The sequence below is a fragment of the Dermacentor silvarum genome, chromosome 1, assembly GCF_013339745.2.
Source record: "Dermacentor silvarum isolate Dsil-2018 chromosome 1, BIME_Dsil_1.4, whole genome shotgun sequence".
In the NCBI taxonomy this organism is placed as follows: domain Eukaryota; kingdom Metazoa; phylum Arthropoda; class Arachnida; order Ixodida; family Ixodidae; genus Dermacentor; species Dermacentor silvarum.
Window position 1 is genome coordinate 205,228,078 of NC_051154.1, and position 18,386 is coordinate 205,246,463.

General features: G+C 44.0%; 1 protein-coding gene across 1 annotated transcript in view; it reads right to left on the minus strand.

The window, feature by feature from the left end:
* Positions 1–9,159: 9,159 nt before the first annotated feature.
* LOC119436679 (cytochrome P450 4c3) overlaps positions 9,160–18,386 on the minus strand; it is a 51,289-nt gene continuing 42,062 nt past the window's right edge. Inside the window, exons 9-10 of the mRNA XM_037703641.2 lie at positions 10,702–10,881; positions 9,160–9,350 (exon numbers count right to left, since the gene is read on the minus strand). Of these exons, the coding sequence (XP_037559569.1) occupies positions 9,160–9,350; positions 10,702–10,881 (371 nt within the window). The remainder of the gene's footprint in view (positions 9,351–10,701; positions 10,882–18,386) is intronic.

An 18,386-nucleotide genomic window follows, 5' to 3' on the forward strand; every position in this document is an offset into this window, starting at 1 on the left:
GGGCACTGCAGTAATGCGTAAAAACAAGAGTTAGGCGCGCATATTTTACGAAAAAAATGTTCTACTACTTTCACTTTTCTCCGAAACAGCCACCCAGAAAAAGCATTCTACATGGCTGTTAACACCACTGCGCTTCATGTGTGTGTATCAATCACCTGAAAGAAAAGGTTCGTGGTTAAGATCAAGAGCCAGGCCATTACATGCCATGGAATGTTTCATAGTGGCCTGAAGCGTTCTTATCGACAATATAGTTGACACCTCCAGCAATGGAAGCAACCGACTGTCATTATGACGTTATGAAGAGGCGCATTACAACTTCGAGGTTCATTACAACTTTGAATTGCAACCATGAAGGAGTCCTGTACAGCGCCAATTTGAATGCCTATAACATACTCGAGGGACTAGAGTGCAGCTTCTTCATGCAACATCGTCACGCAACATCGTCACCGTCTGCATGACGATGTCTCGAACCACAGGGGTGTTTAATTGTACGAACTGAGAAATATTCGCTACGTTAGCCCATAAAAGACTCCCTCGTATACCCGCCTCATAAAGAAGGCACTATATATGCAAGCCTCATATGAATTCACTTCAATTTTGATCTCCTTCGGTGAATGCTGATATTTTCTATGTGTCTCATACCACTAAAGAATGAAGCTTCGGCTTCTTGCTGGCTGCATCCATATGGTCTAAAAGGCATATCTCGCCGAAAATGTGGCGCCGAGCAGCTGTGTCAGTTTCGCCAAGCAGATTGGTCAGAACGGTTCCCCAAGCAACAAGAAGCTCTAAATTGTTGAACTGTGTAGAGCGTATAGCACTGAAAAGAGAATAAATATTGGTCCATGCCTTTTTGTGTGCGGCAAACAGCTGAAAGCCTGAATTAGCTTTACTTAAATTGCCGCCACTTGAAATGAACTTGTTAAGAACGACTTAATTTTGAGAAGCAGTTCAAAAAGCAAATGGTACTGGTAGAATCTATAAAGATGTGTTGTTTAGTCCTCGTGCTACTGCCGAACGTTTCTGTCAATAAATACAAAAATTGAATATTTTGCCAATGAACAGCTCGTCCTGAGCAAACAAGATTTAGTGGGTTAAAATCAAGGTAATTGTTGTAGAAGTCATATATAGCCAGCATTTGTCACATGATCGTGGCACCACGGCAATTATTGTCGCTTAACTAGATTGTTCTGTCGTATGTTTTCGCGTTTATGCTTTTATTATCCACCTGAGGTACCGCTGCAGAGTGTAGAACTGCGCATGAAAAACCCACACCGCGCTGGACTGACCTCCGTTGGCCAGCACTGTAACGTTGCCTTTGAGAAATATATTTCTGTCTAGAAAATAACCTCTTTCAATAAAATTTGACGAACGAAGACATCGTCAAAATATATTTGAGAGGACTCTCGTAAGTCTACCAGCATAGGAAACGAGAGTGAACAAGCGGAAACGTTGCAGAAGGTGCCCGGACGCAGGCCAACTGTAGCAAACGACATGTGCAAGTCCTTGTCATGACGTCATGCGAGCGGAGCTCGCAGCGCCGCTTTTGTTCGTTCTCGGGGCTTATACACACGTATCACAGTGACACCCTTCTTACTTCCGTCCGCACACGTAGTGGCAAAACACTGCAGCATACAGCGACTGTTTTTTTTTTTCTCTTTTCTTTGTTTTTTTTTTTGGGGGGGGGGGGGGGTGGTTGTAGTGGTAGGTTGTAGCAACAGGCGGGTTTAGCCTAGAGATCAAGGTCGCCAATTGCCAAGCGTCCCTTGAAATATCACTGCGGTGTTTCAATGCTCATCAAACCCGCCTCTCTTTAGAATGTAATAAGAAGACGTGAAGCTTCTTTGCCGCTATAACTGGTTTTTCTTGGAACACAAAGTGCTGCACAAGGTGTTTCCTTGCGAACGGAGATGTACGTACCTATATGTTCAAGCGCTGTCACTGCGAAATAGAAATCCACGAAAAAGACTATACGTATTCTGGAGTTATTACTAACCAACCCCATATTTTCTATAAGTGACGCGTACAAAACATGATTTTCCAAGGTCATCTCTCATACCCTACCACATTTTGTCGTGTCTCTCTACTCCTTCTGAGCAAAGCTGGAGCAGTTTTACTACAGACCGATTCCTTAGCTTTATTAAAGCGAAGCTGGCTTTGCCTAAATTCTCGTGTTTGACGTGGCTGTCCGGCTGTTGGGTGAGTCGCTATCTCGCCTAATATATTGGTGAACACACACACACACACACACACACACACACACACACACACACACACACACACACACACACACACACACACACACACACACACACACACACACACACACACACACACACACACACACACGCATATATATATATATATATATATATGTTGAAGAAGGGTAAAAAGAAGGAAACCGACCACTGCAGGTAACACATGTAGGTAAAGACATGCAGGTAACTTGGGCCGCAGGATTGATTGGGATAACGCCAAGATATTAGAAAAGGAAAGAAATTTGACTTTAACACGCCACTTGAAATCCCTTCTAATCCAAACGACAGATAGTACCCTCAATCGGAATGACGGAACCCTCCCCCATCTACACGCGCTGCGTACATCATATTTTATAGCCCTATAAACATTGTATCGCACGTCCTTGATTTAATAGTCAACAAGGCTTTCGTCAGGGGAGCCGAAACATATTTTCTGGCATTCTTACAGTGGTCGGTGTCCTTTTTATTTTCCTTCACGATGCCTCCCGACCAGACGCGCATCCGTCAAAACCTCAACTTCATGTACAAAGGCTACATGAAAGTAAACTTTTTGCATAAAACCTGAGCATGTAGTGTCGGCTTACAGGCATATCTAAGCACACCGATCAGTTCATGAAATGGTGATTTATATTTAACGGATCCGTTTAGTTACTTTATTTTCTCTAATTTAGCTACTCAGTATGTGCGAATGGGTGTGCGCCTGTTCTTGGCCGATCTTCCATAAGGGTAAAAACGACGTACAGCGCGAAAGACAAGAGAGACGGCAAACACTCCGCTGTGTTTGTCGTCTCTGTCAGTCCTTGTCTTTCGCGCTGTACGTCGTTTTTACCATGAATTACCAACTAGCCCAAGCGACCACCCTCGCTCCATAAGGGGCATGTAGCACTACGATTTCTGCATAATACTCAACAAACCAAACCAAACCAGTCTATGCAGAGCATCAAATATGCATCACCAATTGACAAAGCTACGCTTTACATAGATTTTGATATGTGAGGGGAATCTGCAGAAATTAAAAAAAAATTATCATTATTTCCAATACCGCAAACATTCCAAAGGTTCAAAAACTTTCAACAAAGGAGTCACTCTTTCTTTCAGAACTAGAACTGCCGACAAGCATCTCCTGTCTACACCAAGGGCGGGAATATCAGATATTCGCTTGTCTGGAACATCAACATCAACGCTAATTTAAGATGATTGGCCTGTGGTGAACAAACCGAAAAGCGGGCGTCGTTATTATGAACAATGTATTCGATTTTTTTTATTTCAATATATTGCGCAGCCTTACTGAAGCACACACCCACATATTTGGGAAATTGTTATAAAGTTACAACTTCTCTCTTCCTTCTTGCCTTTCAGTCTCCTTACCCCTCCACCGTTCAACGTAGCCTACCAGACTCAGCCTGGTTAGCCCCCTTGCCTTTCGCTTACTGACTTCTCTCTCTCTCTCTCTCTCTCTCTATATATATATATATATATATATATATATATATATTGCTAAACAGTTGCACAAATATGTGGGCATTTACGTAAGTTCTATGATGTAGCCATGGGACTTCAAGCGAGTGCAATTTTTTTCTTACGTTTTATCTGCGCCATTAAAAAGGTTCGAATTATATATCGATGTTTTAAAATTCGGATCGGGGTGAAATGCAAAACCACACTAGCACTTAGATTAAAGTGGACGTTAGAAAAGCGCCAGATGAGCGAAATTAATCCAGAGCCGGGATTGGAACCCGGGACCAACACCTTTCCGGGGAGGTCGTTCTACCGTCTGAGCTAACCTCATATGTCATCTGAGGTTAGATGTCTACAACCTACGTTTCGTAGATGATATAATCCTGTTCAGCAATTCTGGGGGTAAATTGCAACAATTAATTGAGGACCTTAGCCGAGAACGTGTAAGAGTAGGGCTGAAGATTAATATGCAGATGACAAAGTTTATGTTCAATACCATGCTAAGAGAACAAGAATTCATGATTAGCAGTCAGCCTCTAGAATGTGTGAAAGAATACGTCTATCTAGGTCAATTATTACAGATCGAGGGACCTCATCATGAGAAGGAGATTTACAGAAGAATAAAAAAGAGTTAGTACGCATGCGGTAGGCATTACCAAATCATGCCCAGCAGCTTACCGCTGGGCAGGCCATGTAATGCGTAAGGCAGATAACCGGTCATCTATTATAGTTACGCAATGGGTGCCAAGGGTAGGGAAAAGCAGTCGAGGTTGGCAGAGAACTAGGTGGTGTGATGAAATTAGATAATTTGCAGGCATAAATGGGAATCAAGTGACAGGGGAAATTGGAGATCCTGCTGGAAGTAGTTGCCAACAGGAGATCGGGAGGCAGCCATTCCAAGTTGCCATGGCACGCAAAGTACTGTATGTGCCCCAAGTCAGCTGTGAGCGAGTGGCGGCGATAGAACTTGGTTTCTGCTCACCAACGAGGAGTAAATAGTTTATAGGGCTATTGGGCTTCCGTGATATCTCAAGCAATTGTGAAGAAACGATCGCAACTTGACATGATGCGCAGAGTACCAAGAGGAGCACTTTGCACCAAGCAAATAAATTCATTACATTAAACTGAAGCTTTGTTTGCGTGGAAAAAAACAAACTGGCGTGCGTCGCGCGCGTCGCTCGCGACACTCGCTCCGCCCACTTGGGCACTTGATTTGTTCAACGAGGGATGCATATCAAGCGGCGAGTCACATACCGTGCACTTGGACTGGCACCGACTATGACGAATAATTTGTTCTATCTACTATCATCATTCTCGGCTTAATTAAGTCCACTGGTGGGAAAAGCTTATGTTCTCCAGATTGTTTTCATCCTGCCGTTTGTGTCATCCTCCATGCTCTTCATCATCGTCGCCCACTTAGGACCATTGTTATTCACAGGCGTACTGATCACAGTGAAAGACCAAAGCAGGACAAGAACAGCAGGCTTTTCTTTGCTTGCTTGTTTGCTTACATGCATGCATGAATGCTTTTGACTTGATTATGCGGGCAGTGAAGAAGGAGGGAAAGAAATAATGATGACGATGACGGTGCGTACTTCAGTGCTTCTTACTTCCTTTATATTTTTTTTATAGCGCCACCTCCCTGCTACATGTTCACGCTGAGATGCCTTAATCGCAAATGTCACATCAATGTCGGCGTGACATTTTAGGTGGCCTAAAGAACAACACCAATAAAAATTGCATTACAATCGTGGGTATTCCTTCAAGATGCTGTCGTCACTTATTTGGCGAGAAAATGGATTGTTTATATATATATATAAAAATGCCGAAGTTCCCTTTTTGAATTTAACGCGCAAACTGCAGCGCTGGTACGTCAGGCTTACGTCGCTGATTTTACGAGCACTGTCGACGCTGTGAAAGTTCTTATAACGCGCTATTCACTCTTCGGTTCCTTTAGAGTGTAAGGTAAGCAAGCCATCTTTTACTGACAAAATCACCGAGCACACACTGTCCAAACCTTTGATTTGGGCCCAGCTTGTGCGGGAACTTAAGACGGCGCTGCCACCCGTCTTTCGCAATGCACATATATATATATATATATATATATATATATATATAAGAAAATCAGAAGCACAACTTCGCGGTTATCTTAGGTTTATTATTTACCCAACAGTGTCGGTCGGTGGACCTTGAAAAAGGTCGGTCCACCGACCGAAACTGTTGGGTAAATAATAAACCTAAGCTAACCGCGAAGTTGTGCTTCTGATTTTCCTAAATACGCTTGGCCCATTGAAAAATCCAGTTACTACTATATATATATATATATATATATATATATATATTGTGACGTCACAGTAAGGGCGGACCTATATTGCGCCCGAGAGACGACACGGCGAAGAAGGGCGGCGACCACAACCGGCATGAACAGCCTTCGGCAGAGCCCACGCTGACGATGTGCCCGCACGTGCGATGAAGAAGAGGGGCACACGCATGATGATGATAATGTACAGATGATGAATAACTGCACAATAAGTGCCCATATATATATATATATATATATTGTGACGTCACAGTAAGGGCGGACCTTTATTGAGCCCAGAGACGACACGGCGAAGAAGGGCGGCGACCACAACCGGCATGAACAGCCTTCGGCACAGCCCACGCTGATGATGCGCCCGCACGCGCGATGAAGAAGAGAGGCCCACGCACGGTGATGATAATGTACAGATGATGAAGAACTGCACAATAAATGCCCACATTATATATATATATATATATATATATATATATATTGTAATGAAGAAGAGTAACCTGTGCCTCAGCAGCATCGCCACCGGCATGAGCTCGTGGTTGCTGTCCTTGGCCGAACGCTTGTGACTGCTACCCGTTCGCCTGCATCCGTTGCTAATAAACCTCTTAGCAAGTGGTGGAGTCTGCTGGGTTTCGACCACCCTGGAACTTCGGAGTCGCCCTCTACCCCCCATCATGCCCGAGGACGCAAGCGGCACTCCTCCAACCCCTCCACCGGCGCCGCCCCACCCTGGTTTGTGCCAGCGCCTTGCGTCTGCGAGATCCCCCTATCTTCTCCGACACAGATGAAAAAGACGTTGAAGATTGGATCTCCTCATACGAGCGAGTGAGTGCCAATAACCATTGGGACGATGCTACCAAGTTGAGAACCGTAGCATTCTATCTCTCGGGCGTTGCGAAACTATGGTTTCTCAACCATGAAGGCGACCTCACTACGTGGTTGGTCTTCAAGACCATGTTTACCCAAGTTTTCGGTCGGCCAGCAGTACGAAAGCTCCGTGCAGAACACCGTTTGCGCACACGATCCCAGGAGAGCGGAGAGAATTTCACGCGCTACATTGAGGACATTCTTGACCTTTGCAAACGGGTGAACGCGTCGATGTCGGAGAAGGAGAAGATCAAACATATCATGAAGGGTATTGAGGACGACGCATTCCAAATGTTATTATCGAAGAGTCCTCGCACTGTCGTTGAAGTGATCGAATTGTGTCAGAGTTCCGACGAGTTGCGCAGGCAACGGCTTCACACCAGACGTCCCCCTGCGCCCGCCGACTCTGTGTCCAGCCTTGGTGTCAGCGACGACCATGCTGCCCTGTTTCTGAAGATTCAGTAATTCGTTCGCGCAGAGGTTGCTCGCCAGCTATCTTTGATGTCTTGCGTCCCGGAACCACCACCCGCTTTGGCACCTACGATCCGCGACTTCATCCAGGAGCAAGTTTCGCAAGCCATTCCTTCAGCACGTGATCCCACGCCAGTCACTGCACCTCTTCACCATCTCGCGCTCTTCGCCGCCAGGCTACCCACGTCTGCATTCGCGATGGCCTTCTTTATCGTCGTAATTATCTTTCTGGCGTACGCAAGTGGCTTCTTGTGATACCCCGACATCTCCGTCACCTTATCTGCGACGCTTTCCACGCCGACTCACAGTGCGCGCATGCCGGCCTCTTCAAGACCTACGCTCGACTACGCCTCCGATTTTATTGGCGCGGCATGTATAACTACGTGCGAAAGTTCGTTCGCTCCTGTACTCAGTGCCAACGCCGAAAATTACCTCCCGGACAAGTCTACCCGTCCCAACCCCTTCCGTGCCCTAGTCGTCCCTTTGATCGTGTTGGTATTGACATATACGGACCGCTACCATCCACTCCAGCAGGGAACCGCTGGATTATTGTTGCCGTGGATCACTTGACCCGTTATGCTGAAACCGCCGCTCTGCCGACTGACACCGCCCACGACGTTGCATCGTTTCTGTTACACCATTTCGTTCTGCGCCACGGTGCCCCTCGCGAACTTCTGAGCGATAGAGGCCGAGCCTTTCTTGCCGATGCTTTGAAGGCACTACTCGACGAATGCCGAATCATTCACCGCACAAGTACAGCGTACCATCCGCAAACTAACGGCATGACAGAACGCTTCAACTGTACTCTTGGTGATATGCTATCAATGTACGTCGCCTCTGATCATTCAAATTGGGACCAAGTTCTCCCTTTCGTCACGTATGCGTACAATACTGCGGCCCAAGCAACTGCTGGATTTTCCCCGTACTTCCTCCTATATGGCCGAGAACCATCTAATACGTTCGATACAATTCTTTCATATAAACCTGATGCGTCCGAAAGTACTCCGCTGTCTGAAGCTGCTCGACATGCTGAGGAATGCTGCCAGCTTGCCCGCTCTTTTTCCACCGAGGACCAGTGGCAGCAGCAATCCCGTCAACCAGCCGACCGTTCTGCACCTACATTTTCCCCTGGCTCTCTGGTCTGGCTTCGGGTACCCGCTACCACACCCGGCCACTCTGAAAAACTTGTCGCGAAATACCTCGGCCCCTACCGCGTTCTGGAGCAAACGTCATCCGTCAATTACCTCGTGGAGCCCCTCAAGCCACCGACAGACCTGCGCAATCGCGGCCGCGAACTTGTCCACGTCTGTCGCATTAAGCCGTACTACGACCCACTAGTAGTGTCTTCGCCTTAAGCCGCCAGGATGGCGCCTTTTTCGGCGGAGGGCGATTGTAATGAAGAAGAGTAACCTGTGCCTCAGCAGCATCGCCACCGGCATGAACGCGTGGTTGCTGTCCTTGGCCGAACGCTTGTGACTGCTACCCGTTCGCCTGCATCCGTTGCTAATAAACCTCTTTGCAATATATATATATATATATATATATATATTGTGTGTGTGTGTGGCATATCAACTCTCAACACCTGGCAAAATTGACATTTTTGATGTTAGAGAAGTGTAATTTGTGAATGTAGAATAACTTAGTATTCCTCTTTAGACCTACCTTGAGCCTATAAACATCATTGCGCCTTGTTATGAGTTCTCTGGAAATGAGCTTGGCAGTGGAATGAAAGTGTTCCCTCAATGGAAGTATCGCATGTTTGCAAATATTTTATTGCCGTCCCCTACAGTCGGCAATTCAAGAGTTGTGAAGTTGGAGTGTTCGCCTCGGTGTGAACTTGACCCTGATGCCTCCGAACACCGATCGTGGGTGAAGAATTGGCTGTGGGGCAAGTATGAGCTGGTCCCGGTGGTCGAGCGAGGTAATGCGGAAGTGTCTGAGCACTGTGGCCACTACGACTTTCTCTTCTGTCATGGCAAACTTCTGGCCTGTGGAAAATAAAAAGAAGACGGAATGATTTGGAATACGAAGAACTTGACACCACGATATCGTTGTGCAAGTCTTCTCTCCTCAACAGCATGCAGTGTGTGGACAGATGGACATTCAGAACTGGCAGTGTAGCGTACTTAACACATCATGGAACTGTATCTTGTAAAAAGCAGTAGGCACAGCTTAAACTGAAAGCCAAATTTTTAGGCGTTTTCTTTTATTCCCCCTTTCACGCACGCCGACAATTTGGTGCTCTGTGCGCTGATACATTAAGTTTCGCAACCACGTTTCGCTAATGTCAGCTGCCTTTTGATACAGCCGGTGATACTCCTTCGTACGCTTCTGTATTTCAACACACTTACTTATATCCTGAGTTTTACGTGTAGCTGGCCATTTTTTGTGAGCTTTACCATTCAGCAAACGACGATTTACTATGATTTACCATCACACACGCAAACGCACAAAATAGAACGTGCAAAGGCTCGAGTAAATAATAGATCTGTCGTGTTATAACATGGTTGCGGTGGAGATAGTGAAATGTAGAGTAACTCGGCTTAACAATTGTTTTACTCTGCAGCAAAATAAATAAATACATAAATTATTAAGAAATAAACAAATCACCAGCCCTTCCCCTGTCGAGAAAATGGGGGTCAGCGAAGCTTGTCGTGTGTGTATCTGACCTTCGTCAGGGTAACGTTCGGAAGCCGTCGCCTCGGGATTCCCTGATCGTCGCTGACGGCGGGTCTCGGCTTCGGAAGCCCTCACCTCGGGATTCTCTGCTCGTCGCTGACGGCGAGCCTCGGCTAGGGAAGCCCTTCCACTAGAATGGGCACGTCGATGACGAGCCCTATCCCGAGTGAGTTAACGCCGGCGTTCATTAAACACAGCTTGCCCCTTTGCAGAGCGCACCACGCGTGGCCTTCCCATCTGTTCGCTGAACTCGCTTTCCTTCCATGTCCCTAGGGCGTCGCGACACACCAAACGAACCTGATTGGTCACGCGTGTGTCACGTGATCACACGTGTAGCATATGCAATGCGCGTGGGCGCCGCACGTGATTCCTTTCTATTTTCTCTATTTCTTTCTGTCTTACCTCCTTTATTTCTTTCTTTTTTTCTTTTTTGTCCCTCGTATGTGCCATTGAGCTTAGACCCTTTCTGCACTATCATCAGGATTGGTCCACTTTTGAGCGTGACACCACCACCACCACCGCCGACATTTGTGAGCCTATAAATAAACCCTTAAAAATAAACAGCCCTTCTACCACATTTTGTTTTTCTTTCTGTTTCAAAACACATGCGGCACCGTCTTTTGCTGCGTATTTTGCCGAGTGACATGATTCGATGCTTACCAACACAGTTTCTTGGACCGGCGGAAAAAGGCAGAAAGGCGTACGGATGCCTGCCTTTGGAGTTCTCCAGCAGAAACCTATCCGGATCAAATACGTTCGGATCTGGAAAGTACGTCGGGTCCTTGTGCAATATTTGGCCAAGAATGATGCATGTGCTTCCCCTTGGTACAACATACTTTCCTGTCGATACAAAGCAAATAAATGTCATGCTTTCTTTTTCTTCAAAGAAAGCTTTTTGCAAACACATTTCTCAAAGCATCAATATAGCCATGATTTTTGTCAAACAAGTTGGAGATGGTCGAGGTCAATATCTGGTGCGTTCCATGAAATGGCCCTGAGGTTAGTCGTTATTTTAATAGCTCGAACTAGCTTTTGTAAACACTGCATGTTTTGTTGTGCTTATCGTGTAAGCTAGATTTTTTTAATCCTCTGGTATTAGCAGAATCCTACTTCTTGAGCTGGACTACGCTATGAGGCGGACATTATTGGCACGAGAAATCAAAATTCAAAATTGACTAATTATCATAATTTTGCAAATTACCTTTTACACTGTATTACTTTAAGGTACGTGTTGCAAGTTTCGAATTGAAGCCGGTGAGTTAGCAAGGCATATCTACTTGGAACGAATCATGCCCAAGCAATTTTGGACATTGCCCCTTCGGCAATCTGTTGAACTTCACTGCAATACCCCGAACTAACGCAATGGGCAGCATTCTCAAAATTATATCTCAGACGATCAGCCTAGTTCGAACATGATTTCGTTAGCAACGTCGAGAGGGTACTTCTCTCTAATAACATCCGCGTTTACGGCACTTGTTCGACACATTGTGCAGCGTTATAGCAAGTTTTCTTCCTGACCAAAACAGTGCTCTAACAGAGCACTAAGTGCCGTAAATGCACATCTTATTAGGAGGACGTAGCCGGTCTACGTTGCTTTTTGAAACTTTTTGAAACTCGGTTGATGTGCTGAAATAGAACTTTTTGAAAATGCTGCCCATTTAGTTACGTAGTTGTATTGCCGTGAAGCTGGACAGATTGCCGAAGGTGCAATGTCCAAAATTCCTGGGCATGTTTGAGGATGACACCAGATCCGCAATACGCGTTCCCCAACTGGGCGACAAAATACATTGGTCTTCAAGTTATTTTTGAGGTTAAATGCATAAAAAGGTGTTTTGTCAAAAATGTCGGGGCATAGTGAATTTTTTTGCGTAAAATTTGACAGCGCTTATTTCAAAACTGGTGCTAATTTCAAATTTGTTTCTAAGTGGAAGCGCATTGAGAAATCAATGGCTTCAATATGGGAGTCTCATTATGCATCTTAAACCATTTAGTTGTAAAGTTGATAAGTGAAATTTTGCATATTCGTAAATTATTCTTTTTTAGGTTTTTGTCCAATAACGCCCGACTCTTCGAGTATAAACCAGCTGAATGAGTGGACTAGAGGAATTGTTTAAACAAATTCTGTTAACGTTAAATAGACAGCTGGTGTGTGTGTATGTATAATAAAAACCTTCCCGCGAGCATCCACCAAATCGTGCGACGGGAAAGTCCCCTGACGTCCTGTCAAGTGTCCTAAAAAAATTGCGTGCTTAAGTCTCCTGATTCTTTCCCTGTAGAAAGTTTAGCACATGCCATTTGTCACAGTTACTTTTTTGAATATTTAATAATATTTCAATATTTCCATTAATAGGCCAGCTGAGAGCATCAGGGGTGGAAATAGATTATGGAGCCTTTATACTCACACGCTCAAGCGCTGTTTAACTTTAAAGTTGTGATATCTCCAAATTTTTCTGCGATATTTGCTAACAAATTTGGTGGACCACCTATTTGATACTCAGTTTGACTTGAAGGAGTGTCGCAAAGCTTCCTGTTTTGTTAGACGCTGATACACTCCGATAACAGCACGTGATTAATCAAATTTCTTTAGAATAGTTATATTGCAAAGCGCACAGAGAACCTGCACATGTGTTCGACATATATATTGCCTTTTTCTTTTATGTGAATACATCAACTTTATTTCTTCACATTTCCATGTCCCACGAAACACTGAAAGCAACAAGTTCTGCTGCATGGCGGCACACACTTGGTAGCACCCCCTCACCTCAAGAACGTGACGTGCATTAAGCCCTGTTTTTTGCTCTCGCACTAGTGCATAAAGTATATGTGTGTGTTTTTTAAGTGTTCGGTCATAAGGAATATCCTATTATAGCCTTTATATGTTATTATAGCCGATTAGTAATAGGCTATTATAGCCTATTATAGGTTTAACATGCACGGTAAACGGTCCTGTGTAAAACTCACGTATGCTATATTTCTTGGTGGCTGTATGCAAAAATTATTCAAGAAATATGTTTACTTGCAAGGTACGAACATTCGCGGGTACCGTGGCTTATGAGGGTCATGGTCTGCGAGGACTCTTGGCGGACCACCAATCTGAGTCTCCAAAATTGCTCAATTTAGCCGAAAGCCCAGCATTTAGCGGGCGAGGCAAGTGCCCTTTGAAAGGCTGACACCACCCAGAAACAGGGCGTAGACGTGCGTGCGACAGTTACCTATAAATGAACTGGCAGCGCCATCCCTCGGTAGGAAACGCATACGCGACGCCTACCTTGAGCAGAAGCATTCGACCCTCACCACGAGGAGGCGTAAGTACTCAACACGTCAAGCATTGGGAAAATTGTCCATCGCGAAACGTCGGAGCTTCCGTCACCGCTTCAGTGACTTAGTTCTGTATTGGACACTTGATTTTGTCAATCACTTATACAATTATATCATATGAGGGCCACCTTGACAATATAGAAACAAACCTGATAGCTAATTAGCAATGAACGTTCCTCCACCTATCGCTATGTGCTGCGTGTGGAAATGTTAATTTGATTGGCGAATTGTACAGAGCCGCTATAACACGGGAAATATCACTTTATAGCGTTAAACATTGCTTTACGTTTACTTACCCTTTCTTTTTTAGGAGGAGGAAACAAGCCACTTTTTTCCCCACTTTATTACCAATACAGTGAGAGCTTTCAGACAGACTTTGTAGCAATGTAATTTCGCAGAACGCGACATTTTCCCCTTTGACTGTAAAACCGAAGCTAAGAATACCAGAGTAAGATTTCTTTCCCTTAAACTTCCGCTGGCTAATATAGCAACAATATTTATTTATTCATTTATTAATACCCTCAAGGCTTACAAGAAGCATTATAGAGGGGAGGGGCTTTAGTATATCAGTACATATAAAATAAATACAAGGAGAAGTGAACAACATAGTTATATCGCAATAAAAATACCGCCACTACAGGCAAATGAGCACAATAGTCATAAAGCAAAGGGAAACACTTGAAGATCAAGTAACAGGAATAGAAAAACGAAAACACGGAATAAAAGCAACGAAAGAAACGATAGCAATAAGTGACAACGCGCTGGTGACGCAGTTTTGATGTAGGTTTATAATTAGTTTGTTAGTGCTCTGCGAAAACAGTCTGTATCTGTGATAGCAACTAGGCAGGCGATTCCACTCGAGACATGTTCTCGGCAAGAATGAGTATGAGTAGGTGACTGTGCGCTGCGAAAGTTCATGAACTTTGAAGCGATGATCACCACGTGCGGCGATATATGATGCTCGTGTAATGTACCGGGACTTGAGCTCGTGGTTATGATAGTAGATTTTGTGAAAGAGGGGGAGACGAGATAATTTTCTTCGGGACAGAGAGAAGGGGAATGTCAAGAGCAAGTTTCATGTTGGTAACGCTAGCAGTACGATGGGAATTGTTAAGAGTGAATCGAACCGGATCGAATTTGCATGCTTTCAAGTATGTTTATTAAAGTATCATGCACAGGGGTCCCATATCGAGCATGCGTATTCGAGTTTAGGTCTCACATAAGTGACGTAGAATTGTTATTTTAGTTTCGGTGGAGCTAAAGAAAAGTTACGTCGGACATAGCCAAGCATGCGGTTTGCTTTCGACGTAATGTATTCGATGTGCCTTTTCCATGAAGGATTGGTAGTAATATGCAGACCGAGATATTTGTAAAAAACTACTGGGTCAAGGGGAGAATTATTAAGTACTTAGGCGGGGCAAACTGACTGGTTACGGGAAATTCTTATTGTTTTGTCTTTAGAAGTGTTTAGTTCCATTAACCAAAGCGTGCACCATGCAGTAGTGTTATTGAGATAATGCTGGAGTGTTAAAGTATCGTTAGTGATTTCAATCTTGCCGTATATAACAGAGTCGTCAGCAAATAGACAAATAGAACTCGCGATTCGTTTAGGAGGATCATTGCTATAAATTTTAAAAAGTAGGGGTGCTAAAACAGAGCCTTGAGGTACCCCTGAACCGACCGGAAATTCGGGAGAGTCATTATCATTAATGCTCACATATTGTGTACGGTTAGATAGAAACTCTCGAATACAATTGAAGAACAGGGGACGCTCTATTTAAACCTTTCATAGGGTACATGCGGTGATGCGTGTCTACTATTAACATAGCTGCGTAGCGCAAATACTTTGGTTCTTCTGACTCCGTTTGCAGCTCATTTTGTTTGCTTGATTCAGCATCATCTTCATCTTCATCATTATCATTAGTCAAGGGCCTAGGAACGCTGCAAAATGTTAATAACTGCGTGTCAAGTGAGAAAGACTTACGAAACCCATGTTGGCTGTTATGAAAAAACCTGTTTAATTCGAAAAAGTTGACAAGATGGAATAAAATGATGTGTTCAAATATTTTATATTGTACTGATGTCAAGGAAATAGGTCTGTAGTTGTATGGGTTATGGGTGTCGCCGGACTTATGAAGCGGATTCACCTTGCCTTTTTTTCCAGTCTTTGGGTAAGGAGCTATGGTTCAGTTATTTTGTAAAAATGAGGTTTAATATAATCGAACTATATTCGGTAGTACCCAGCAAGAATTTGAACGTAATGCTATCAATACCGCACGAAGAGGATCTTTTTAGATTGATAATAATGGAGCGGATACCAGATGAGTCGAGTAAAATTGGTTCCATTGGAAAGAAGCTAGGTGCAATGAATGATGGACAGCTGCCAGAGTGAGTGGGGCAAAATGAATGGGTGAAAGCGATGTTAAGTATAGACGCGCAATGATGGCTTGTGATTATCTCACCTAATTAATTTGTAAGAGTTATAGCTTGACTATCGCGGCTTTTCACGACGTTCCAAAAGCGTTTCGGATTCGTTCTCAGTAACGATGGAAGCGTAGTGTTATAGAAATTAAATTTAGTTTATTTTAAAGCATCGGAGTAGACTTTGCTGCGACAGCATAAGCGGACCACTTGGCAGTAGTTGACGATTGTTTTGCAGCACGGAAAAGTCTGCCTTTTTTGTTTGATAGTCGTGTTTGATATCTCTGCCGTTTAATCCATAGATTTAGCTGGTCGATGCTAAACCACGGAAAAGAAAGTAGTGGGGAGTTCACTTTCTCACTATTTTCCTAGAAATGCATATTGAAGTCGTTACACGTTCATGTCATGAAATGCTTAGCCGAATGAGCAATCTTACGAAACAACCTCCGTGGTCGCTCAGTGGCTATGGCGCTCCACCGCAGAAGACGAGGTCGTGGGTTTGATTCCCGACCGCGGTGACAGCATTCTGACAAGGGCAGAATGCAAGAACACTCGTGTGCCGCACTTTGGGCGTACGTTGAAGAACCCCTCTGCATCGTTAAGACGTTGAATCCCTCCCGCTGTCTTCCATCTCTTCGAAACTTTGCTTACAAACGTTCACTCGCACAGAACTTGAGTACGCCTCGGCAATATGGAACCCAGATCAACAATGCCTGATAAACTCGGCCGAGGTCGTTTAAAACTGCGCATTGCGTTTCATCACACCACAGTACGATTGATATCAAAGCGTCAGTGCCACTAAATCAGCCCTGGAGCTTCCTCCTTCTCGCTCACAGTCGAATAATCGCTCGAGTGTGCTCGTTTGATAGCGTATGGGACAATTTTACCGGCCTGCGTAATTCCTTTTTTTCTCCAGCACTACGTGTGGAGAAAAAAGTTTTCAGTGCGTATCTAAAACAACAATGGCCTTTGATCAATATCTATTATCTTCTGCCACTGATGGTTGAAATAAACTTTCGGATAACATTGTTAACGAGAGGAACCCCGAGAAATTAAAAAAACTAGTTATTACTTTGTACAAGTTGTAATATGCATTAATCATGATTTCCTGTATTGTGCTCTATATGTTTTTTTGTATTCTAACCTGTTGTATTCTAATCTGTATAATGCTTTGTAACCTTTTCGTTTTACTTTCGTACCAGTAGAGTTCTCACGCTTGTCATTTTATGATAATTTTTTTTATTGTTTGTTCCCATTTAAGCTGATGCCTCACATGAGCCTTTAATGGTATAATTATTGATGCTAACAGTAATAACAATAATGATGACTATGAAGATGATGCTGAGTCAAGCAAACAAAACGAGCTGTAAACTGAGTCAGAAGAACCAAAGTATTTGCGCTACGCAGCTATGTTAATAGTAGACTTGCATCACTGAATGGACCCTATGAAAGGTTTAAATAGAGCTATTAAACAAACATTTCATAGCTCACTTTTCGCGTTGTCGGTGAGTCGAGAGGTAGCAAGAGCCTGTAACAACAATTAGTTGATAACGTAAGGAGCATTGGAGGAGCTACCTGCAAAACTGCAGGACAATAAGCGCAGTTCTGCTTCGGGGTCGCCATATTCTGCCCATGGCATACAACGCCTACGTTGGCTTTGGCGTACAAGTGTTTATGTCATGGACAAATTAATGAAGAAAAGTTTCTCATCATCATCATCATCATCATCATCATCATCATCATCATCATCATCATCATCATCATCATCATCATCATCATCATCATCATCATCATCATCATCATCACACCTTAGAGTCGGTACTCTATTTTTGACTGTTTGGTAATTTATGTCAGACGCAGAAAGAAATACTAAATGCTGCTAGCGTTGCACATGTGTCCAGTGGTGGCCAGGTAGGTGTTTTTGGTCTACCCAAGCAGAGCCGTTATACTGACTATTTTAAAGCTACCTAATAACTGGCAATCTTGTACGCCCACCACCTGTCAGGGTGCCGATAGCACATCTTCAGCTGAATGCACGTCATCTACCTTAACTCGTATTTGCCCGCACTGACCAAATAAGTAGAAAACGTCGCGTAAGGGTAGTCGGTGACAGCAGGAATCGAGCTAACTAGTACATTTCATTCGCGCAAACTTTGATGAGCACAAGAAATCATGCAGCGCGTAAATCAACCGTAGTACACTGCATTTAAGACATGTCTGTAGATTCTGTCTTTAGGACAATTGTGCAATGTCAGCAACGGAAGGATGACATGCATGTGTTGTCACCTGTTATCTGTTAGCGACCACATGTTAGTTAGCCATTGACCTTAACCCACGCCGCAGCTCTCAGTCCTAGACATGCGTCTATGGAAGTGATGATAACAGTGTTTCGATAATATTCGTTCTATTTTGACCATCGGAATTCAGTTCAGAACTCTGGACACGGTAAATACAAATACAAAAAAAGAAAGAAATAAAGACACACACACACACTAAAGCAACAGCGCAAGGAGCGAATGGCCCGTTCTCCATGGTTAATAACGGCACGGGTGCGTTGTGCCGCCTCGCGATGTGTCCAGTCGTTGAACAATAGTCGTGGGAAATTT